This window comes from Centrocercus urophasianus, unplaced genomic scaffold (genome assembly GCF_019232065.1).
Source record: "Centrocercus urophasianus isolate 14NV4802_14NV808 unplaced genomic scaffold, USGS_Curo_1.0 seq_19, whole genome shotgun sequence".
In the NCBI taxonomy this organism is placed as follows: domain Eukaryota; kingdom Metazoa; phylum Chordata; class Aves; order Galliformes; family Phasianidae; genus Centrocercus; species Centrocercus urophasianus.
Genome location: NW_024884744.1, coordinates 18,342,677 through 18,360,459, shown reverse-complemented (window position 1 = coordinate 18,360,459; position 17,783 = coordinate 18,342,677). Strand labels below are relative to the sequence as shown.

The following is a 17,783-nucleotide window of genomic DNA, read 5'->3' as shown; positions in this document are numbered from 1 at the left end:
TCTCACATATTTTACCAAGAACGTCTGAGGAATAGAATAACTTCCGGGCAAATAAATCTAATTCTCTACTCTCAGATACAGTTAAGCCAAGTCTTTCCAGCGAAGGACCTCTTGATCTTTCCTAGACATTACTCTTCTTTGATGGTTTGACTTTGGAAGCTTCTAGCCTTCACCAGCCTAAGATGAAGTCCCTCCAGTTCCCATCTTGCTTTATGTTAGTCTCTCACATAGCTGGTTATTAGCTCTAAGCACCTGCCTATTTAAGTTCTCTCACTTGAAAGCTGTACACAATGCTCCAGCAGAGGTCACACATCAATACCTCATGAAGCATTCTCAAAACATTCTTTCTCCAGTATAAACACTCAACAAAACTCTCAGTGCAAGACTAGAAGTTAGCCTTCTCATGACTGTTTACCTGGTCATTCACAGTTACCTGTGCAACAAGAAGCTAGCAAATCCCCACCCTTGCCTATCAACTAGAACCACCAGAGACTACAGATGACAGCAGAAGCTGTGTGCCTAAGCTACACGTCGTTATTCTGACAAGAAGAAACAGCAAATAAATAGAGAAACTAATATAGAAATACCTCCTAAGGGTTGTATAGCATTAACAGATGCTTTTTGCTCATGAACACCAGAATTCACACTTGATGAAGGTTCACATTTTCTTTTTGCTGTACCAGGCACATTACAACTCTCCAAGTATCTAAAATAAAGGAATTTAACAATATTAGATGTGTAAACCTGAAGTCTAGAGCTCAATGGTAATTTACACTCCAGTTGCTTACCTGATGACGCTATCCAAGCAGCTAATCTGTTGGTAAGAATATACAGGTTGTTCTTTCCATGCCAACTCCTCAGTAGCCACATTTTTAGGAGTAGCTGTAGTATCCTTTCCTATTACTTCTTTCGCCTGACCACCAGGACCATTTTGTTTTTCTGTTAAGAGATTGTTATTATACAATCACAGCATTAATTCTTTGAATTGCCCCTAAAAGTTTCAGTAAAACAGCAGAAGTTTTCTTTTATGCATATTTCTTAACAGAGCAGAAGTTTCTTAACAGTGTAGAGCAACTAAGAAATTTGTGTCCTAATATATGAACATTCTGTAAATAGCCCCCCTGTTCTTAGGAATTCTTGAGGAATAAGATTCAGTTAAGCTGATGGAGCCAAAGGGGACAGATATAGAATCATAGAATCATAGAATCATAGAATCACCAAGGTTGGAAAAGACCTAAAAGATCACCCAGTCCAACCGTTCACCTGTTCCCAATAGCTCCCACTAAACCATGTCCCTCAACACAACATCCAGTCTTTCCTTGAACACCCCCAGGGTCGGTGACTCCACCACCTCCCTGGGCATCCATTGCAGTGCCTGACCACCCTTTCTGAAAAGTAATACTTCCTCATGTCCAGCCTGAATCTCCCCTGCCGTAGCTTGAAGCCATTCCCCCTGGTCCTATCACTGATGACACGAGAGAAGAGGCCGACCCCCAGCTCACTACAACCTCCCTTCAGGAAGTTATAGAGAGCAATGAGGTCTCCCCTGAGCCTCCTCTTCTCCAGGCTGAACATTCCCAGCTCCTTCAGCCTCTCCTCATATGGCCTGTGTTCCAGACCCCTCACCAGCTTTGTTGCCCTCCTTTGAACACGTTCCAGGGCCTCAATATCTTTCTTGCAGTGAGGGGCCCAAAACTGGACACAGTACTCGATATAATATAATATATATATAATGGATACAAAAGAAAAGATATCATTAGAGCTGAAACCCACTCACAATGAGAACAAGTGTAGTGTACAAAAGTTATAAAATAAGCTGTTACTCGTGTCTACAAAATTTAAATTGCACTAGGAAGATTTTCATTTATTGACTTAAAAATTCCTGAAATTTTGTGAAAATGGGAATAACAACATCCTCCATCTAACAGGAAAAAAGGTATTTGACTTATGAGCTACAATTAAGGAACTTAAAAGCAACAGCTCTAGGACATCTTCACTGCATGTTACATCCTTACCAACAGCTAGGTCACATGTTTTCCTGAACACAGAGGAGAGATTAAGGACAATATAAAGAATAACAGCGTTTATTTATTAAAATTGATTATAATGAAACTGGAAAGCTGCCTACTCATGTCACATCATGCACCATTGCAATAAACTAGCACTTAATTAACTTACTAGTAATACCTTACCTGCAGAAGGTTCTCTCTTATGTTCTACTTTTCCTTTATTCTCACTGAAAATATGCTGTCCTTTAGTTTTGACCTTACGGGCATCTTGACTTATCTGGAAGGAGGCCATTAAAAACACTCATATGAAATTCTCACACAAGACATTGTGAATAGTGCTTCCTAATTTTCTACATAGCTTGAAAGTAATTTATCTGTGAAACAAAAGTTCCAGAAGCTTAATTTGCTCAAGACGCTAATGTATGACTGAAAGGCAGCAAGTGACCACGTTGGCAAGCACAGCAGTCTGCAACGCCTGATCACAAAAGCATAAATCAAGTTCAGAAGGTTCAGCCTGAGTGATGTAACTAAGGAAAAATTGAAATTTCAGAAATCAACTGCAATTCAGCAGGGCTTAATGGGAATGGCAAAAAGATTTCACATCTTAGAAAATGGTACAGTTCCTTTGATTGCAACCACTATTCAATACACTGCTGCCCAATTCACTGCCACTGCCACTCTCTCTCTTTTTTTTTTTTTTTAATGACATTAATTTGAACAAAAATTCTCAGTATCAGTTGGATACAACGTCCTGCAAAGTTAAATTTTAAGCAAACAACTTCCACTCCATATTATACAGTACATTTTCTGCAGCATAAAAAGGTCACAGGCTATCATTTTTGTATGCACTTATTATACGCATTTTATCATTGAAAATAAGAGATATAAACTTTCTCCTCAGAAGAAACTGCTTTAAATTTATTTATTTATTTATTTAGCCTAGAAGCAAGCATATAATGGCCATCACAATGTGCTAACAGTGTCCACTTTCAAACCTGTAATTGTGCTTCGGTACCCTGAGACTTGATCTACAGAGCAAATATTTATTCCTCCTGACAGAAAGCTTTTTTCCATATTAAACAAATCACAACACTTTCCTTATACTTCTTCCCATCCCAAATCAAAGAGAGTTACACTAAAAGTTGAAAACCACTCTGTTTTGTATCCCATACTTGAATTTATGAAAATAGAAAACTTACTGTTTTATCCTTTTGTGTGTCATCATTATTATTTCCTGTGCTGTCACTGGAGGATGCCACACTCATTAAGTGTTCATGTGAGCCATTGCTACCTAGACTTCCATAGCCACTGGATCCACTGTTGTGTACAGGCTGTTAAAAACAAGAGAATATACAGCCTCTGCACCAGCTCTCAACAAAAATGAAATTGTTATTAATAGTTCCATGTGAGGTGAAAGGGATTTTAAGTTTTTTGTGCACTTTTGTGTTTGTTTATTTATTTTTTTTAATTGTTTGTATGAAGATGCCATAGCTGCATTAAATCCTTAAATACCAACTGGAGCTTTAACACACTTAAGTGAGTCATGCTTGGCAATCAAATGCAAATAGTTTCCAGGACTGTAGCCAGAAATCCCAAAGCAGTGGAACAGTGGAAGATAGTTAAACAAAACATCACATGAAGATAAACACCCTTTCTTCAGTGGGAATTTAAAGTAGTGATACGAAAGCACATGCTGTACCTGTAGTAATAGCCGATATATTTGCTCCGTGATCTCCTGAACGCTGGGGTGAAGGATTCTGTCCTCTGTGTAGTTGGGAGCAGCAAAAACATCCTCATTTAAGGGACCCCTGCATAAACCAAACAGATCCCATTCCATTACAACCGCAAGTACTTGAACTGCAGAGAGACTACATCCTCAATTTGCCATCTATATATAGCAAACAGGATCTGACCATTATTCTGTTGCATCTGAGGCCACTGAATTTGACAAAATGCACATCCTTACTCACTGTGAGTATAGCTTTTCTCCTAAGGCAACTCTTGACAGTACTGACACAATACGAAACAGTTCAAATTTCCTTTATTTAAAGCAGCTGCTACATTATTAACCCAAATATAAGAAGGAAACAATTTATGTGGAGGGGGAATTTTTCCCCTCTCTAAAACCATTAAGGCTTTTTTAAGTATCACTAAGTAGGCTGGAGGGAAAAAAAATATCATGGCTATTGACTTACGTCCTAACTTTGTGTCTTCCAATGATAAATGAAACCTTTCGACTCCAAGGATTGATGAAACTGGACCAGCTAGTGTCCATGGTTATATAATCTCCATTTCTAGTGCAAAACCTGATTGGTGAATAGTCAAAAGGCTGTCCTCCATATTGAAGTACTGTTAAGAATGATCCAAAAAAAAAGTCAGTTTAACATTTGCAGCTCTAATTAATGATTCAGAGTTAATACGACTGAAGAGACAGCTTTATATTTTCATAACTTAATAAATAAACATTGCAAGAATGGCTCGCTTTCTCTTCATGGACTGCTTATGAAATGAGGAAGGCTACACTTTAAGGTACGCCAACTTCTATCATGCACACTCAGGACAATTTTCTTCATGTATGAAAAATTCGCACACAAATTCGCTTACAGCAGATATGCTTCACCTCAAAAATGAAAGTGAGGAACTGAATTTCATCAATTTGCATAAAGAATCAAGTTGTAGAGTAAAGGAATACTTCAACATCTAATTACTTGAAGGTAAAAGTGTATCTTCCTTTTTCGCTTAGTCCTTTTCAGATGCCACTTTTAACTTTCAGGTTTAAAAAAAAAAAAAAAAAGATATTTCTTCCACAGCAAAGAGATTACATACTTTTTTTGTGAATTGCTAGCATTAAGGGTCTGTCATTTGGGTGAAGGTGCACCAAAACTGGTGTTCCTATTAAGTCCTGAGGTAGGTATCCCAACAGAGGTACAGCTCTGGAGAAAGAAAAACAAAGAAAAAAAAAAAAACTTATTTATATAAATCAAGTGAAATAAATGTTTGCTGAATCTTTAAAATGTTTCCATTTAAGTTTTATTTACTCTTTTCCCCATAATTTTAAGTTTAAATTTTGGGAAAAGCAGTGCCAGCTCAGTAGTAACACTCTTTGAACAGGACTGTTTTGGGGTTTTTCGTTTGTTTGTTTTTATTTGTTTCTAACATTACAAAACAGTGCTCAGACCAAAGTAAAGGAATCTGCTACAGCCGTTCTCCTGTCTTTTCTATGCTGCCTAGATCTACAGGCTGAGTACTTACCCTAATTTTAAAAGAGCATTAATAAAATTTAATCTCATAAAACTCCCGTGAAAGTAAATAGTACCCCAATCTATGGGCTGCATGCCAAGGCTAAGGATCACACGGGATTACTGCAGCTGAATCAAGCAGGGCAGTTGACTAGGGTACAAGAAAACTTCTTCACAGGCAGGTTATGAGTTTAACTCTGCAAGGAAACAAGCTTATTTATTAGAATAAATAACTGAAAGTAATGTTCTTGCATTCCTTGCATTAGAAGTAACTTCTAACGATGAGATGAAATCACTTATTGGATTTATTGAGCTTTCAGGAACAAGGGATAAATCCCAGCATTGAGATGCTTTTATGGTAGCCAACTTCGTTTTCAGTAAGAAAAGAAAATAGAATAAAACCCTACACTGTCACAAAGAAAGTCCCATGTGAAACAAAGGAAAGAGAAAGCAAAAGGAAGGAAAAACAAAGCCTGTGTTTTCAACTCAAACAAGCAAACTTGCTCTCATGTTCTTATAAAATATTATGATATTTCAAAGCACAGCCTTTTCCTTCAAAGCTTTAGAATATTGACGACACCTCAGCCCCCTATGCCTTCAACTGTGTTTTTCAAAGTACTATCTTCCATTCTTCATAGACTTCCAATTTCTGTCACCCACACCTTCCAAAAGGTACTGGAGAAAAGCAGTCCAGAAAACTAAAGGAAAGTTTGCTTTGCATCTTAGCTCCAGAGCCTCTGTGAATGACTTAAATTCACATCTATTGTATCTGGCTATACTGAACTCTCATCAGTTTCCAAGACCATCAGTGCAACACAAAAGCTTCAGCCAGTAGAACCTGAGTAGTTTAATAGTAAACATAGAATACAATGTTTGATGATTTTCTTTGTTGTTTTTTGTTTACATTGATGTAATGTTACATTCTATAGACATAAAAAAAAAAAAAATAGTAGCCTCATTCAGATAGTGCTTGCTGAAACGGAACATTTTCCTGTCTGTGGATTCCATTCTTTGAATTTATTTTCTGGATTTGCCCAAGATGGAAAAATAGAAGAACAAGTTGTTAGCAGGCAAACACAGATCTCCACTTCAAGACCACAGTGGAAGTGCTTTCATACTTTATTTATTTACTTAAGTAACTTACCTTTCATCTACATCTTGGAACAAACAGGTTGGTGTGTGTGTTGTTGTAAAAATTCTTTTGTCTGGAGGAATTCTGGGTGCTGAGAGAAAAATAAGAGGACAAGTTTATTGTGCATGCATATATTACCTAAACTGTATGTTTTAATTAAATGCTGAGTAAAACCTGCCTAAGAGCATATAGAAAAGCATGTTGTTATCTCACAGCCTCTCAGCAAGGGCAAGAACAGCAAGAACAGAACCAATTATCATGTACATTAATGAAATCACTGATAGGTACTCAAATACACTAATTTTCTTTGGCTGAAATTCAGTTTGCCAAACTGCACAGAAGTTCCTGCAGCACAATACTGAACAGTTGTAGATTTCATAAAACAAAATAACTGTTTGTCCATTGAAATTATTACCTTCATAACCAGAATGCACTTTTTCTGCAAGCAGCACACAGCAAAGTTGGTCCTCTGCTACTTCTGGATCTTGTACTTTGATAAGGTAAGGAGTCATCCGAAATGGGTGATAGCAAATCTCATTTTCACGCTCCTTCCCTGCACTAATAATTAAACAGAGATTATTATTTGCACGGATTCATCTCACACTGAACAAAGCTTTATCTACTGCAATTTCCTTAGTTACAAAAGGGCTGTATAGTAGCTCCTAAAACAGCACCCAAGAATTTTGCTTCCTGAATCTTCAGTAGAACAGAACCTAATTCAGACAGCATCCTTTGCATATTGACTGCAATAATGCATTCCTTGTCATCTTTACTGCTTCAAATAAGACCCACAGGTGCTTTAAATGGAAACTGCACGGAAAAAGAAAAGTCCACCTCTTATGATAGATTGTTTTATTGATCCAGTAATCTTAATCTGATATTATTCATCACTTTAACCTTCACAGAGATTGATAAAGTTTTATTTTATGAAGCCTGTTATAACCCTTCAGTTAATAATTAAATACCTTCTTTTACTCAGTCTTTGGGCTTATTTAAAAAAGAACAAAGTCTCAGAAGTTTTACCTACAGTAACAGTCTCTGACCAAGGAATAAGAATGAAAACAATACCCAGTGATTAAAATATATATATATTAGCAATGGGTATTACTGCATTATGAATTTACAGAGTAAAAACTTCTGGATCAATGTTATTTAGAAGAAAATACATCTACAAAAATACCAGCGGTACTTTTACTTGGAGTTTGTTTACAATATACTAATACCTTAATTATCAGGTATTTATTTACTCAAAAAAAATAATTCAGTAATTGATAGCAGTTCTGGAAAGAGAAACTGGGACCTGTGAGGCAACAGATAGCAAAAAGAAAACTAAAAGAACTGTACCACCTATAGATGACAAAGTTACCCTCATCTATCTTTACTGGGCATTTGAGATAAATTTAATGCACCATTACTCTCACAGAATGAAAGAATCAGTAGCAGGTGCTGAGCACAACAGTTCAACTAACACCCAATGAAGGCTTTCTCCACAGCTGTGAAAGATACTGTATCAGCTCTATTTAGGGTGCAAAGGTCAATATTCAGACTGATTAACTTTTAAGGTGTAACTTCCTGCAGCCACTTAACAGTTCTCTGCGTAGCTTCTGGAACAGCAGGATGACAAGCATGTGCTTGGCCTTACGTTCACATTATGGGATAATAAGAAACTTGCACACTGTGATTCTTATAAAGGTCGAATACTTTGTAATGCATAGTTTCATAACAGCAAGTCTGTTATAACTGTCTTACCTGATGCGACAGAAAAAAGATTTCTCTTCCATGCAATCTTGGGTGGAAGACTCTAGAATTATTGAACATTTTATGAAAAGTTACAAATTACTATGATATTATGATGTTTAACACAGTAACTTTTCCCCAATAACAATAAAAGAGATGTAGCTTGTATCCCTCCAAAAGTTTTAGGTTCCTGAAAGCCTTTGATGTTATGCTTTTCTGAGACTGGCATGTGAATCACAGCTGCTTGCTTTGGCAAAAACACACCTGAACAGTTCTATGGTCTGAACTGTTTACCCATCTGCTTTTTTTCCACTAACTTACAGCATTGACCAAAAAAAGTGAGTTTCCACAACTCCCCAGGCTGGACTTCTTTCCTAGAAAGGTCCTAGAAAGGACAGTCAGAGCATCAAATACATTTGCAAACCTCCAGCAGTCCAGCAAAACCCAGGCAACTCTCACAGCTTTCCTCCCAACTCCTTTTAAGTCTATTTCCCTCCTTTTTCAAAAGTGGCCACAGACTGACTTGCAAGGCACACTCTGGTCTTTCAAAGACCTCACTGTGCAATACTTCTAGATATAACATAGGATATGGATGTTGGTACATGAGATATGGTACATACTTCTATTTAAACTGCATTTCTGATATATGAAGCTATATGCAAGCAAAAAAAACTATAGAAAAAAATTAGTAAGTTACGTAGGCCACTTGAACAAGCAGGATCAAATGGTCAAAACTGAACCTCTTCTGAGCCAGAGGCTGGACCAGAGACTTCAAAAGGTCCTTTCTGACCTAGTTAGTGTACAAACTACACCGTTGTTAATTGTTTCCTCAAAGTTAATACGGTTCACATTCTGACTTAACTTCATAGACTTAGTCTACAGGGATTGGAATTTCAAACATTTAGAGCAGAACTTGAAATACAAGTGTTTGCTTAAAATAGTTGGCAGCTATCTTTCCGTTCCTAACAGCTGTCTGTGCACAAGTAAAACAACCCTCTCACAAACAAATACTAAGTGACTTAAGAGATATAACCCCCTTCAGCATTAACATACCTGATATCCTTTTCCCAAGGCTAAAATAATTGATACACAAATTACATTTGATAAGTGCTCAATGATATTAGCTGTAGTACATCTTTCTATACAATTACCAAGGTGTCCAGTATACAAATCATAACCATTATAGAAGTAAGAAGGCAGAATATTATCTTTCTTTTATCTAAAGATTTTTAAAAAAAGAATTCTGGTCATTTGATTGCAAGAAAACTGTGGAAGACAAATCCACTTTAAGCATGAATACCTACTTTAATTTCAATCATCAGTTGGATGAGAGGAGCCCAGGAACCAATGAATAATAGCAATCAGAAGACTTTCAGCCAACAGACAAGCTCTTCTGATATATAAAGGCACGTTATACGTGCCGTATGTTCAGACATGTTCTAGAAATGCATGTGTGCTATACCCTCACTAAGTAATAGGAAAGGATGAAAGGATATTTTAAAAAAGTTATCATGACTGAAGATTAGAGAAATATCTGCTGTTGGGACCACTCACCAGCTCTGCTGCAAATATTCCAAGATGGTAATCTGTATGGGGTAGTAGAAGTATAGAAAACACTGACATCCTGAGGTGCCAATAACTCCACAAATTTGGCATTTTTAAAATAACCCCTCTTACAGCGAAGAATCGAAGCAGCTTGATCAGAGATGTACACAATTTTCCCAGTAATCAAAGATACGGCTACAGCAAACATATCCTAAGAAGAAAAACCTCAAAATTAGGCAGTTTAAAAAACATTCTTCAATGTATTTATTGTTTAAACAATAAGATAAAAGCAAGACATCAAGATAAAAGTACGAAGTTCAAAATAAAAAGGAAATAGAATAAAGACAGTTAAACCACATCTATTTATGGAGCAAGAAAATACTTCTCTTGTGAATTACATACATACTGTATACACTTTGAACTACGCAGTAATACACTCTGATTTTCCCAGGTTACATGCCCTAAACATCATACAAAGGTGTAAGGAGCTCAAACTACATGAATTGCTTTCACAACAGTACTTGTGTTACAGCCGTATTTGACACTGATGAGATGCAGCTGCTTTGTGAAGAGTTGTTTATGTTAGTTTGTTCATTCACTACATAATGAAAAAAAGTGCTCTAAACCATTTGGTAAAAATGACGAGCAGATAGGTGGGAAAAAAGCCCCAAACATATACAAACTTACTTGTATTATTTCTTGTTGCTTTTCTGCTCAACACAGAAGAGTTTCCTGCGTCACAGACTTTAGTGCCTACCCACTGTTGCTGTACACAAGCCTAAGAACTGTCGTCACACTGCATTTACAAACTCGTGCTTTGGATCAATTGATGTTTTGTTCAAGTTACACTCCAGACTACTCTATTTGTTTTACCTTCTGGGCAACTTTGTTAGTCATAGGTTCAACAGAAAAATGACTTCACACTAGGAAACACCCTCCCACTACCTGTTATTTTATTAATTTTGGAATTACATAGATTCAGAAAGAGACTTCAGGGAAAAAAAAAAAAAGTGGAAGGCACTCAAAGTTTAGATGTAATTATTGTTGACTTCCATAATAATCCTAAAACACTGAAAATGGGGAAAATAATCATTCTGACTACTTCTAAAAACCTACACTGATCACCACAGCTGCTCTTATCTAAGAGACAGCAACACTGGTTCACAGAGTAAGCTTGTGCCAGTTGCAAAGACCACAGAAACCACAACAGAGGACTCAGCAACTCACGGACTCAAACACTTTGATCACTTTCCAGTCACATAAGCACAAATAACAGTTAAAGCATCACACAGCTCCTACACAACTGACAGCTCAAATGATTCATTATGTCTCTAGACTAAGCTTTGTAATGAGATATGCTGTAAGTGCATCTCCTAAGCATCCTAAGAAGAAAACTAATCATTTACACATTTTCACAGCACATTACATCACATGGATATTCAGATATATCACACCATTACCCCTAAGCAAGAGATACAATTCATATGACCAAATGTTTAAGCTACTTATTTCCCATCCATCTAACTGACAGAAGAAAAAAAAAAAACATTAAGTGCTCAAAATTTCTCCTTTTCACATTCACTAGAAGGCAACAGCCATCTTCTTCAGATTATTGGCATAGTCATCAACTTCTACCTTGTAAAAAGGAGGCATGCTTGAGAATTCCTATTCCAGAAAACGTTTTACACACACACTGTATAGTTGTGCCAGCATACTCACTGCATTTTTCATTATGTATTCTGAGGTTATAGTCTCAACTTCTTCCACTGTATAGGATGACACATTGAGTCCAGAAGGCTGGGATTCATTAATCATCAGCAACTGGTAATATTCCTCATTGGCTACATCAAGAACATAAGAACATTAAACAATTTATCTTCAGAAGTAGAAAATCACATAGGTATGTAGACAGCCCAAAAAAATTTGACTTTTTTTGGCACAAGCACAGAATGGGCAGTTGGAAAGTCTAGGGTACTATTCCAAATGAGTTACTCCACAGTGGAATTTCCTCATCAGTAACCCATGCACTTTTGTCCATCTTAAGACAGTTACATACACACTGCATTATATTTCTGCCTGTTTGACAGTTTCAAAATTTGAAGATAAATAACAACTTTGCAAACAATTTTACAACAAATACCAGTAAAACACCAAGCACTTGGCAAAACTGTCTTAACTCCCAAGTAAATATTTAATTTTACCCAGATCAGTTTTATTTAAGCAGTATCATATACTTGTTTACCTTTAACTTGTTTAATGCTTTTAAGGGCATACTTCAATGCTGTTAGGACGCTAGATTTGCCTTTAATTCTCTTTTCAGCAGGAAGGTGAGCTTTCAGCTCTTGTAATGTCTTCAATAATTCCTTCTGTGTTTTGGCTTTAGTAGACTGCTCGCTGCTGTAAGATTAAAGACAAATAATAAAAAGTTACTTGGATGCTTGGAGTAATACATCATCCTCATAGAAACTCAAATACACTGACAATTTTCACACAGTTACATATGTGCAGCTGGCCACATTAAACTTTTCTATTAGTTAATATCAACATTCAAAACTTGTAGTAATTCTTAAATTAGCTACAATCGCTTCAAATGGAAGATTTATCACAACCAGAAATCTTATCATAAAACACATATACTGCCTGTATGTGAAATGGTACATTTATACACACATATACACCCAAGCACCAGTGAACTTTTTTTTTTTTTTGCACCAGTCTCCCTTCCCCTTTTTTTTTTTTTTTGTGTGTGATATATCCCTTAGTTCCTTTAAAATTCAAACTCTCAGAAATGTTCATGGACTTCAAAGTAGAGAAGCAGGAGGTCCACTCAAGTCTTCACCTCCTGTTCGAGCAGGTTCTCATAGGAAAGGTCCCTGAAAAGGGAATGGCAGTGGGAGAGCATCAAGTTAACAAAACAAATGGAGAAATGCTTGGAACAATGTATTCCAGTTAAGCATGGCAATACATTAAGTAACATAAGGAAGGCTGAGTAAATATGAAGGGTGAAGAATCAGAGGAGGCAGCTGGAGACAGATATGTTATTAACATTTCTCAGGTGCATGCTCAAAAGTGTTGTCTCAATGCAGAAGGTCAAGCTACAGCAATAATCAGTGCTAACACTAGAAAATTGCCGTCCTTTGAAATCCTTGGTATCTCTTATTATTTAAGAATGATGATAAAATCAAAAAGGAAAAGGAGGGAAGAGAAAGGATGGAGAGGATGACAAAGATGGGTGACAAGTGGAAAGGAAGCAGTTAAAAAAAAAAATAATCACCTCATCTTTGTCATTGAAAGAAATTTTAAAAGTTAATCAGTCACAACAATTTAGAGGATTTCAAACCTTTTCTTAACTCTCCCTAAAAATCAATTCATTCCCATGGAAAGGAAGGTCTTCTATTACCACACAGTTGTCATGGCTGGCACTGTCCGTGGAGTTGCCCAAAGGATCACTGTAGAAACAGAGTTCTTGGCAACTGCACTACCCTTTCTGAAGCATTCAATAAGTGGCCTCAGCTTCCAGGTTACTTTCAGGAGGATTTCAGATTTTTTTTTTCCCCCCAAGAAATTTGAGTTCTTCAGGTAGATGAACTCATCTGACAGGTTTGGGGTATACTTCACACTAAATGCTTAGAAGGTGAAAAAGCTGCTTGTACTGCCATATACAGTCATAGTTCTTGTTTGCACCATAACACTATGATAAGCATATAATTCAGTTACTCACTGGCTATTTTATACTGAGAAATAAATGCAAGGGATAAGAGAATATCATATTCCCTTGCGAAACTTAATATTCACCCATACACTAAAATCACATGTACAGTATGGCTTGATGGTATTAGATTGATGCAATCTAGCAGGGCCTTTTCAATAGAAGAACAATCTATGCTAACAGCAAGGAGGAAGAGAAAAAGAAAGACTGAAATAACAGAGCATACTGCTGTTTTTGTATCCTCTGGGCTTGCTTCTTAAGTGGTCAAGAACACTTCTGGCAGAAAAGCTTTTCCAAATTAGCCTCTAGCAGTAACAAATGCAGAAGGCTGCCTCCTTGGAAAATCAGTTATGAAATTCAAAAATGTTTTTCTGAAGATCTGTAGCATCAGGCACAGTAGCCAGCCACAGAGAAGGTTTGACTTGAAGAATACAGAATCAGCAAATTCTACAAAAATAAGAGCTTTCTGTTTTGCTTTATGCGCGCAGTCCAAAAGGTAGTTACATGGTACAAACATTGAATCCAAAGCCCAGAAGTCTTTGAATCAAAAGTTAAACCTACAGTTTATCAGACTATTGTAGACATCTCTTTCAAGACCATCTACAGGTGTGCTCAGTCAACTGAGGTCATCCCTCTCCCATTCCAGAAAGACTGAAGATGATCAGATTGTGCTCTGAATTAACTGTGACTGGCAGTGGGGGAAATATTGTATCATCTGGATTTCTGAGCAAAGAGTCATTAACAAAGATTGCTGTTTTTTTGTTTAAAGAACAAGGAAATTGAGTCAACAGGAAACAAAGATTAAGAGATGTTTTTGGTTCACTCTGTTCTTGATAATGAGCAAAAAGTGAACTCCAGACACAATTTCCACACAGAGATAAAGTATGGAAGATTTCCTTATGTCCACAAGGCAGGCATTATGTTCAGCTCACACCAAGTGGTGCAAAGAAGTATTTTTCATTTATCACATCTTCAGGATCTGTATCAGGCAGAAAACTTTCAGGTAGGTATATACAGATGGGGATCTTAACATCAGTATGCTAAAGCTGTCCAGCTTCCTCTGTGAAGGATCAGGTTTTGGTCTCCTAATCAGAGGCTGACTTAAAAAACAAACAAACAAAATAAACCTCAAGAAGAGCAGGACACTCTGAAGTGTCCAAATTAGAGCCTTCAATGACACCAGGTTTCTCAAGTCTGTCAAGATCAGAAGCAAAGTTCATACTGCACTCCTGCAGCAGGTCTGCCCTTACAGGCTAAAGGCTTGAATCCTGGTGAGTGGAACACGGAGAGGCAGACGATATGGCTGCTGGACACCAAAACATACCCAACTCAATGAGTGAATTCCAATTTTAAAATGCTACTAGGTTGTTTCCAGGCAAGGGCTTCAGACTAAAATCTGAAGAGCAGAAAAATCCAAGAAAAGTCAAAAAAAAAAAAAAAAAATCCAAAATCCATGCTTGAAGTGAACCACAAAAATAAAACTGAGGCTAAGCTACCAAGTCAAAAAAGGCTAAGAAACCTTACAAGTCATCACACAACTTGTGTGAAACAGCTACAAAAAGCTCTGATTCGATCAAGTGGTTAGGAAGACATGCTGCTGATTGCAGAAAGGAAGAGAATCAAAGACAGGACACCATCTCGTACGTGTACTCCAATTTTAGCCAAAGCAACATCAACTCACAAAACATCAACAACCACCCAGCATATAGCATCTGTTTTTACATTTTTAGCATCTGTTATTACATACAAGCAAATTACTGAAAATATATGTACATTTACCTGCATCCACTGCTAGACTGATTGTGTTCAGAGTTCGCAATCATCAGACTAAATGCATTTGAGCTTGAACTAAAATAAGGAAAGGCAAAGAGATTAAGATCAGTAAACTTTACATAACAGTTACTTCATTTTAGTTTTACAGTTGCTTAGCCACAAATGTCTAGAACAAAAGTCAAACTTTCAGAGTCTACTTATAAGTATGGAAACCATACTTGCTACACATTTAAGAAGGTACCTCTTGCTCTGTATTTCCTCTATGCACTATGCTATTACTTCAAAGATGAAAATAGCACACATCCATCCTGACTCTTAACAACAGACTTACACTTTTTGCTATGTAATTACAGGAGTCGGTTTACCAAAAGAATGCATAAATAAAGCCAAAGCAATGATGAGAAAGACAACATACAGATCAAGTTGGATGTGTGAATCACTGCACTCTATGAAGTGTAATACATTACATAATGTGCATTATAAAAGATGACTGGTTAACAAAAGTGAACTTTATTACTTTATTACTAACAACTACCTTTTATGACAGTCTGAAGATTCCATGAGCATTGCTGAATCTTTCCCATTTTCATCAGATTCATGGCCATGAGAATCATGTCCACTGGAGTAGTTTTCATTCGTCTCATTTCCACTGAAGTCATTTCCACTGGATCCACTGCTCATCTCAATATCTTCCTGAAGAACTTCAGGAGAGTGTTCAGGTTTTGGCTGAATTTCAGAATCTTCAGCAATCATCTGGCTATGGTTACTTGCCAGTCCAGAATACTCACTCATTTTCTGTTGCTCTTTTAAAGAGAACAATGAAGAAATGTTTTCACTGATATCAGCTTGCTGCTCAGGGTTCTGCTCTTCAGTGCTAGAGTAGAACCCCCTGACCTTGATACCGTCCATGGGACACTCATTAGAAACACTGCCAAGATCAAGTCAAGCCATATTCAGAATTTTCTGTCTGTAAAGATTCTGTCTGGAAGTACAGACCCACAAATCTGAGGAAGAAGGGAAGGAAGAACAAAAGCAAAACTATTTTCTTGTCTACCTTTGCTGACAAACTGAAATTAAGTTATATTTATGTTTAATATGTTCCCAGCATTTCAATAGTGAAAGTTTCAGTTAAATATAATTGCAATTCTAACAACATTTTTAATCTTTTTAAAGAGAAGTATTTATCTTTTAGTGAAAACTCACAGAAAAAGAGGAAGTGGGATAAACATGAACTCCTCAGAAGTTTAAATATACAGCTGTTTGCAGTTGTCACACTTAATTTTTGATAGATTTTCTGTCTGGATTTGGACAATAGCTAGTAAAGAATATTTTACGTTCAGTGAAACTATTTTGCTGGCTTTCAGTTCACCTTGGAAAAAAAAAAAAAGATTCCATTGATGCATCAGATGATACCTAACTATGTATGGAGTTTATTTACTTAGTTTTAACTACGCAGTCTTGCTTTTAAGATCAGTTCTCTAACAGCAGAACCTCTCTCTCTACTTCCTCTGTACAGACGTCACACAGGTAAGCAGAATGAACATACAGCAGGAGGAGGGAAACAAAGTATGAAACAACTCACTATCAACAAAAAAAATTACTATGATACAAATATGCCTGAAGATAATTTTAGCCATATCTGCTACTAATTCAGTGAAAAAAAGGCCCAGCACTGTTTAGAAAGGTAAATGTAAAGCAAAACAAAAATCCCTTCTTTTAAAGCAAATTATAATATAGAGTGTATAAGGAATTTAGTGAATAACAGACTAACGCTGAACAGACAAAGGAGAAATGCTATGTAGGAGTTCAACTTTTCATACAAGGTAAAGATGCTTCATCTGAACCATCTCCCCATCCAGTTAACAACCTACAGATAACAATAATGCAGACTAGAAGCTACGATTCCCTGACCATGCAATGCAACATCGAGAAAACAAGTTGTTTTAAGAATCATGTTTGTTCCCTCCTCTTCTTCCTTTAGAATATTCAAAATAACAATCCTTGACTAATAAACCCCTCTGGAATAACAAAGGCAATACAGGAAGTCTGCAGGTAAGTTTTCCTAGTGCTTTCTGCTAGTATTAACTGCAACAATTGGCTTTTAAACTTTTTTTTTTTTAAATATTCGTGTAGTCTTTAACAGAAAGCTTTAACTTAATAAATATTTAAAACACACCATGATTCCACTCCCCTCCCACACAAAAAGCATTGAAACTATTTTCTTACCCTTTTAATTGCTGTTTTTCCAGACATTCTACATTTATTTCAAATTTTTCAGAAGAAAAAACTGCACTTCTCCTCCTTTGGCCAAAGAAATATGCAAGATATCTGTTTTCATTTGAAAGATGAAGTACAATTTAGGGACACATACTTAAGCTTTCAGCAGTGGTGATATATTCTATCTTTCTATATGTTTCTATAGAAAGTGTGTAAAAAACATTTTTCCTCAACAAGATTACTTAGCAGCTTTTTCATATCTAACTGTCTGCCAACTCAGACTGTGTAGACATCCTGTTACAGTGCTGCACTGAATAGCAGTATACAGGCAAGAAGTTACATTTTTGCAGCTCTAACAGTTATTTTCTGGACTAAGAAAACAACTTTTGCTTTATAAATTACGGAACTGAAACATACAAGAA

At 36.6% G+C, this 17,783-nt stretch overlaps 1 protein-coding gene across 10 annotated transcripts in view; it reads right to left on the bottom strand.

Annotated features, from left to right (window-relative positions):
* PER2 (period circadian regulator 2) overlaps positions 1 to 17,783 on the bottom strand; it is a 43,110-nt gene that overhangs the window by 10,116 nt on the left and 15,211 nt on the right. For 6 of the 10 annotated variants that reach the window (XM_042820488.1, XM_042820491.1, XM_042820486.1 and 3 more), the window contains 15 exons: positions 15,680 to 16,148; positions 15,151 to 15,219; positions 11,905 to 12,059; positions 11,382 to 11,503; positions 9,672 to 9,873; positions 8,130 to 8,181; positions 6,796 to 6,938; positions 6,393 to 6,471; positions 4,836 to 4,942; positions 4,205 to 4,358; positions 3,709 to 3,817; positions 3,209 to 3,340; positions 2,193 to 2,286; positions 789 to 939; positions 588 to 706 (listed from right to left, as the gene is read on the bottom strand). In XM_042820488.1, the coding sequence (XP_042676422.1) occupies positions 588 to 706; positions 789 to 939; positions 2,193 to 2,286; positions 3,209 to 3,340; positions 3,709 to 3,817; positions 4,205 to 4,358; positions 4,836 to 4,942; positions 6,393 to 6,471; positions 6,796 to 6,938; positions 8,130 to 8,181; positions 9,672 to 9,873; positions 11,382 to 11,503; positions 11,905 to 12,059; positions 15,151 to 15,219; positions 15,680 to 16,053 (2,062 nt within the window). In that variant the 5' untranslated portion in view covers positions 16,054 to 16,148. Of the gene's footprint in view, positions 1 to 587; positions 707 to 788; positions 940 to 2,192; positions 2,287 to 3,208; positions 3,341 to 3,708; positions 3,818 to 4,204; positions 4,359 to 4,835; positions 4,943 to 6,392; positions 6,472 to 6,795; positions 6,939 to 8,129; positions 8,182 to 9,671; positions 9,874 to 11,381; positions 11,504 to 11,904; positions 12,060 to 12,501; positions 12,536 to 15,150; positions 15,220 to 15,679; positions 16,149 to 17,370; positions 17,416 to 17,783 lie in introns of those variants that run through there. The other 4 variants (XM_042820494.1, XM_042820492.1, XM_042820495.1 and 1 more) reach the window with 4 other exon arrangements.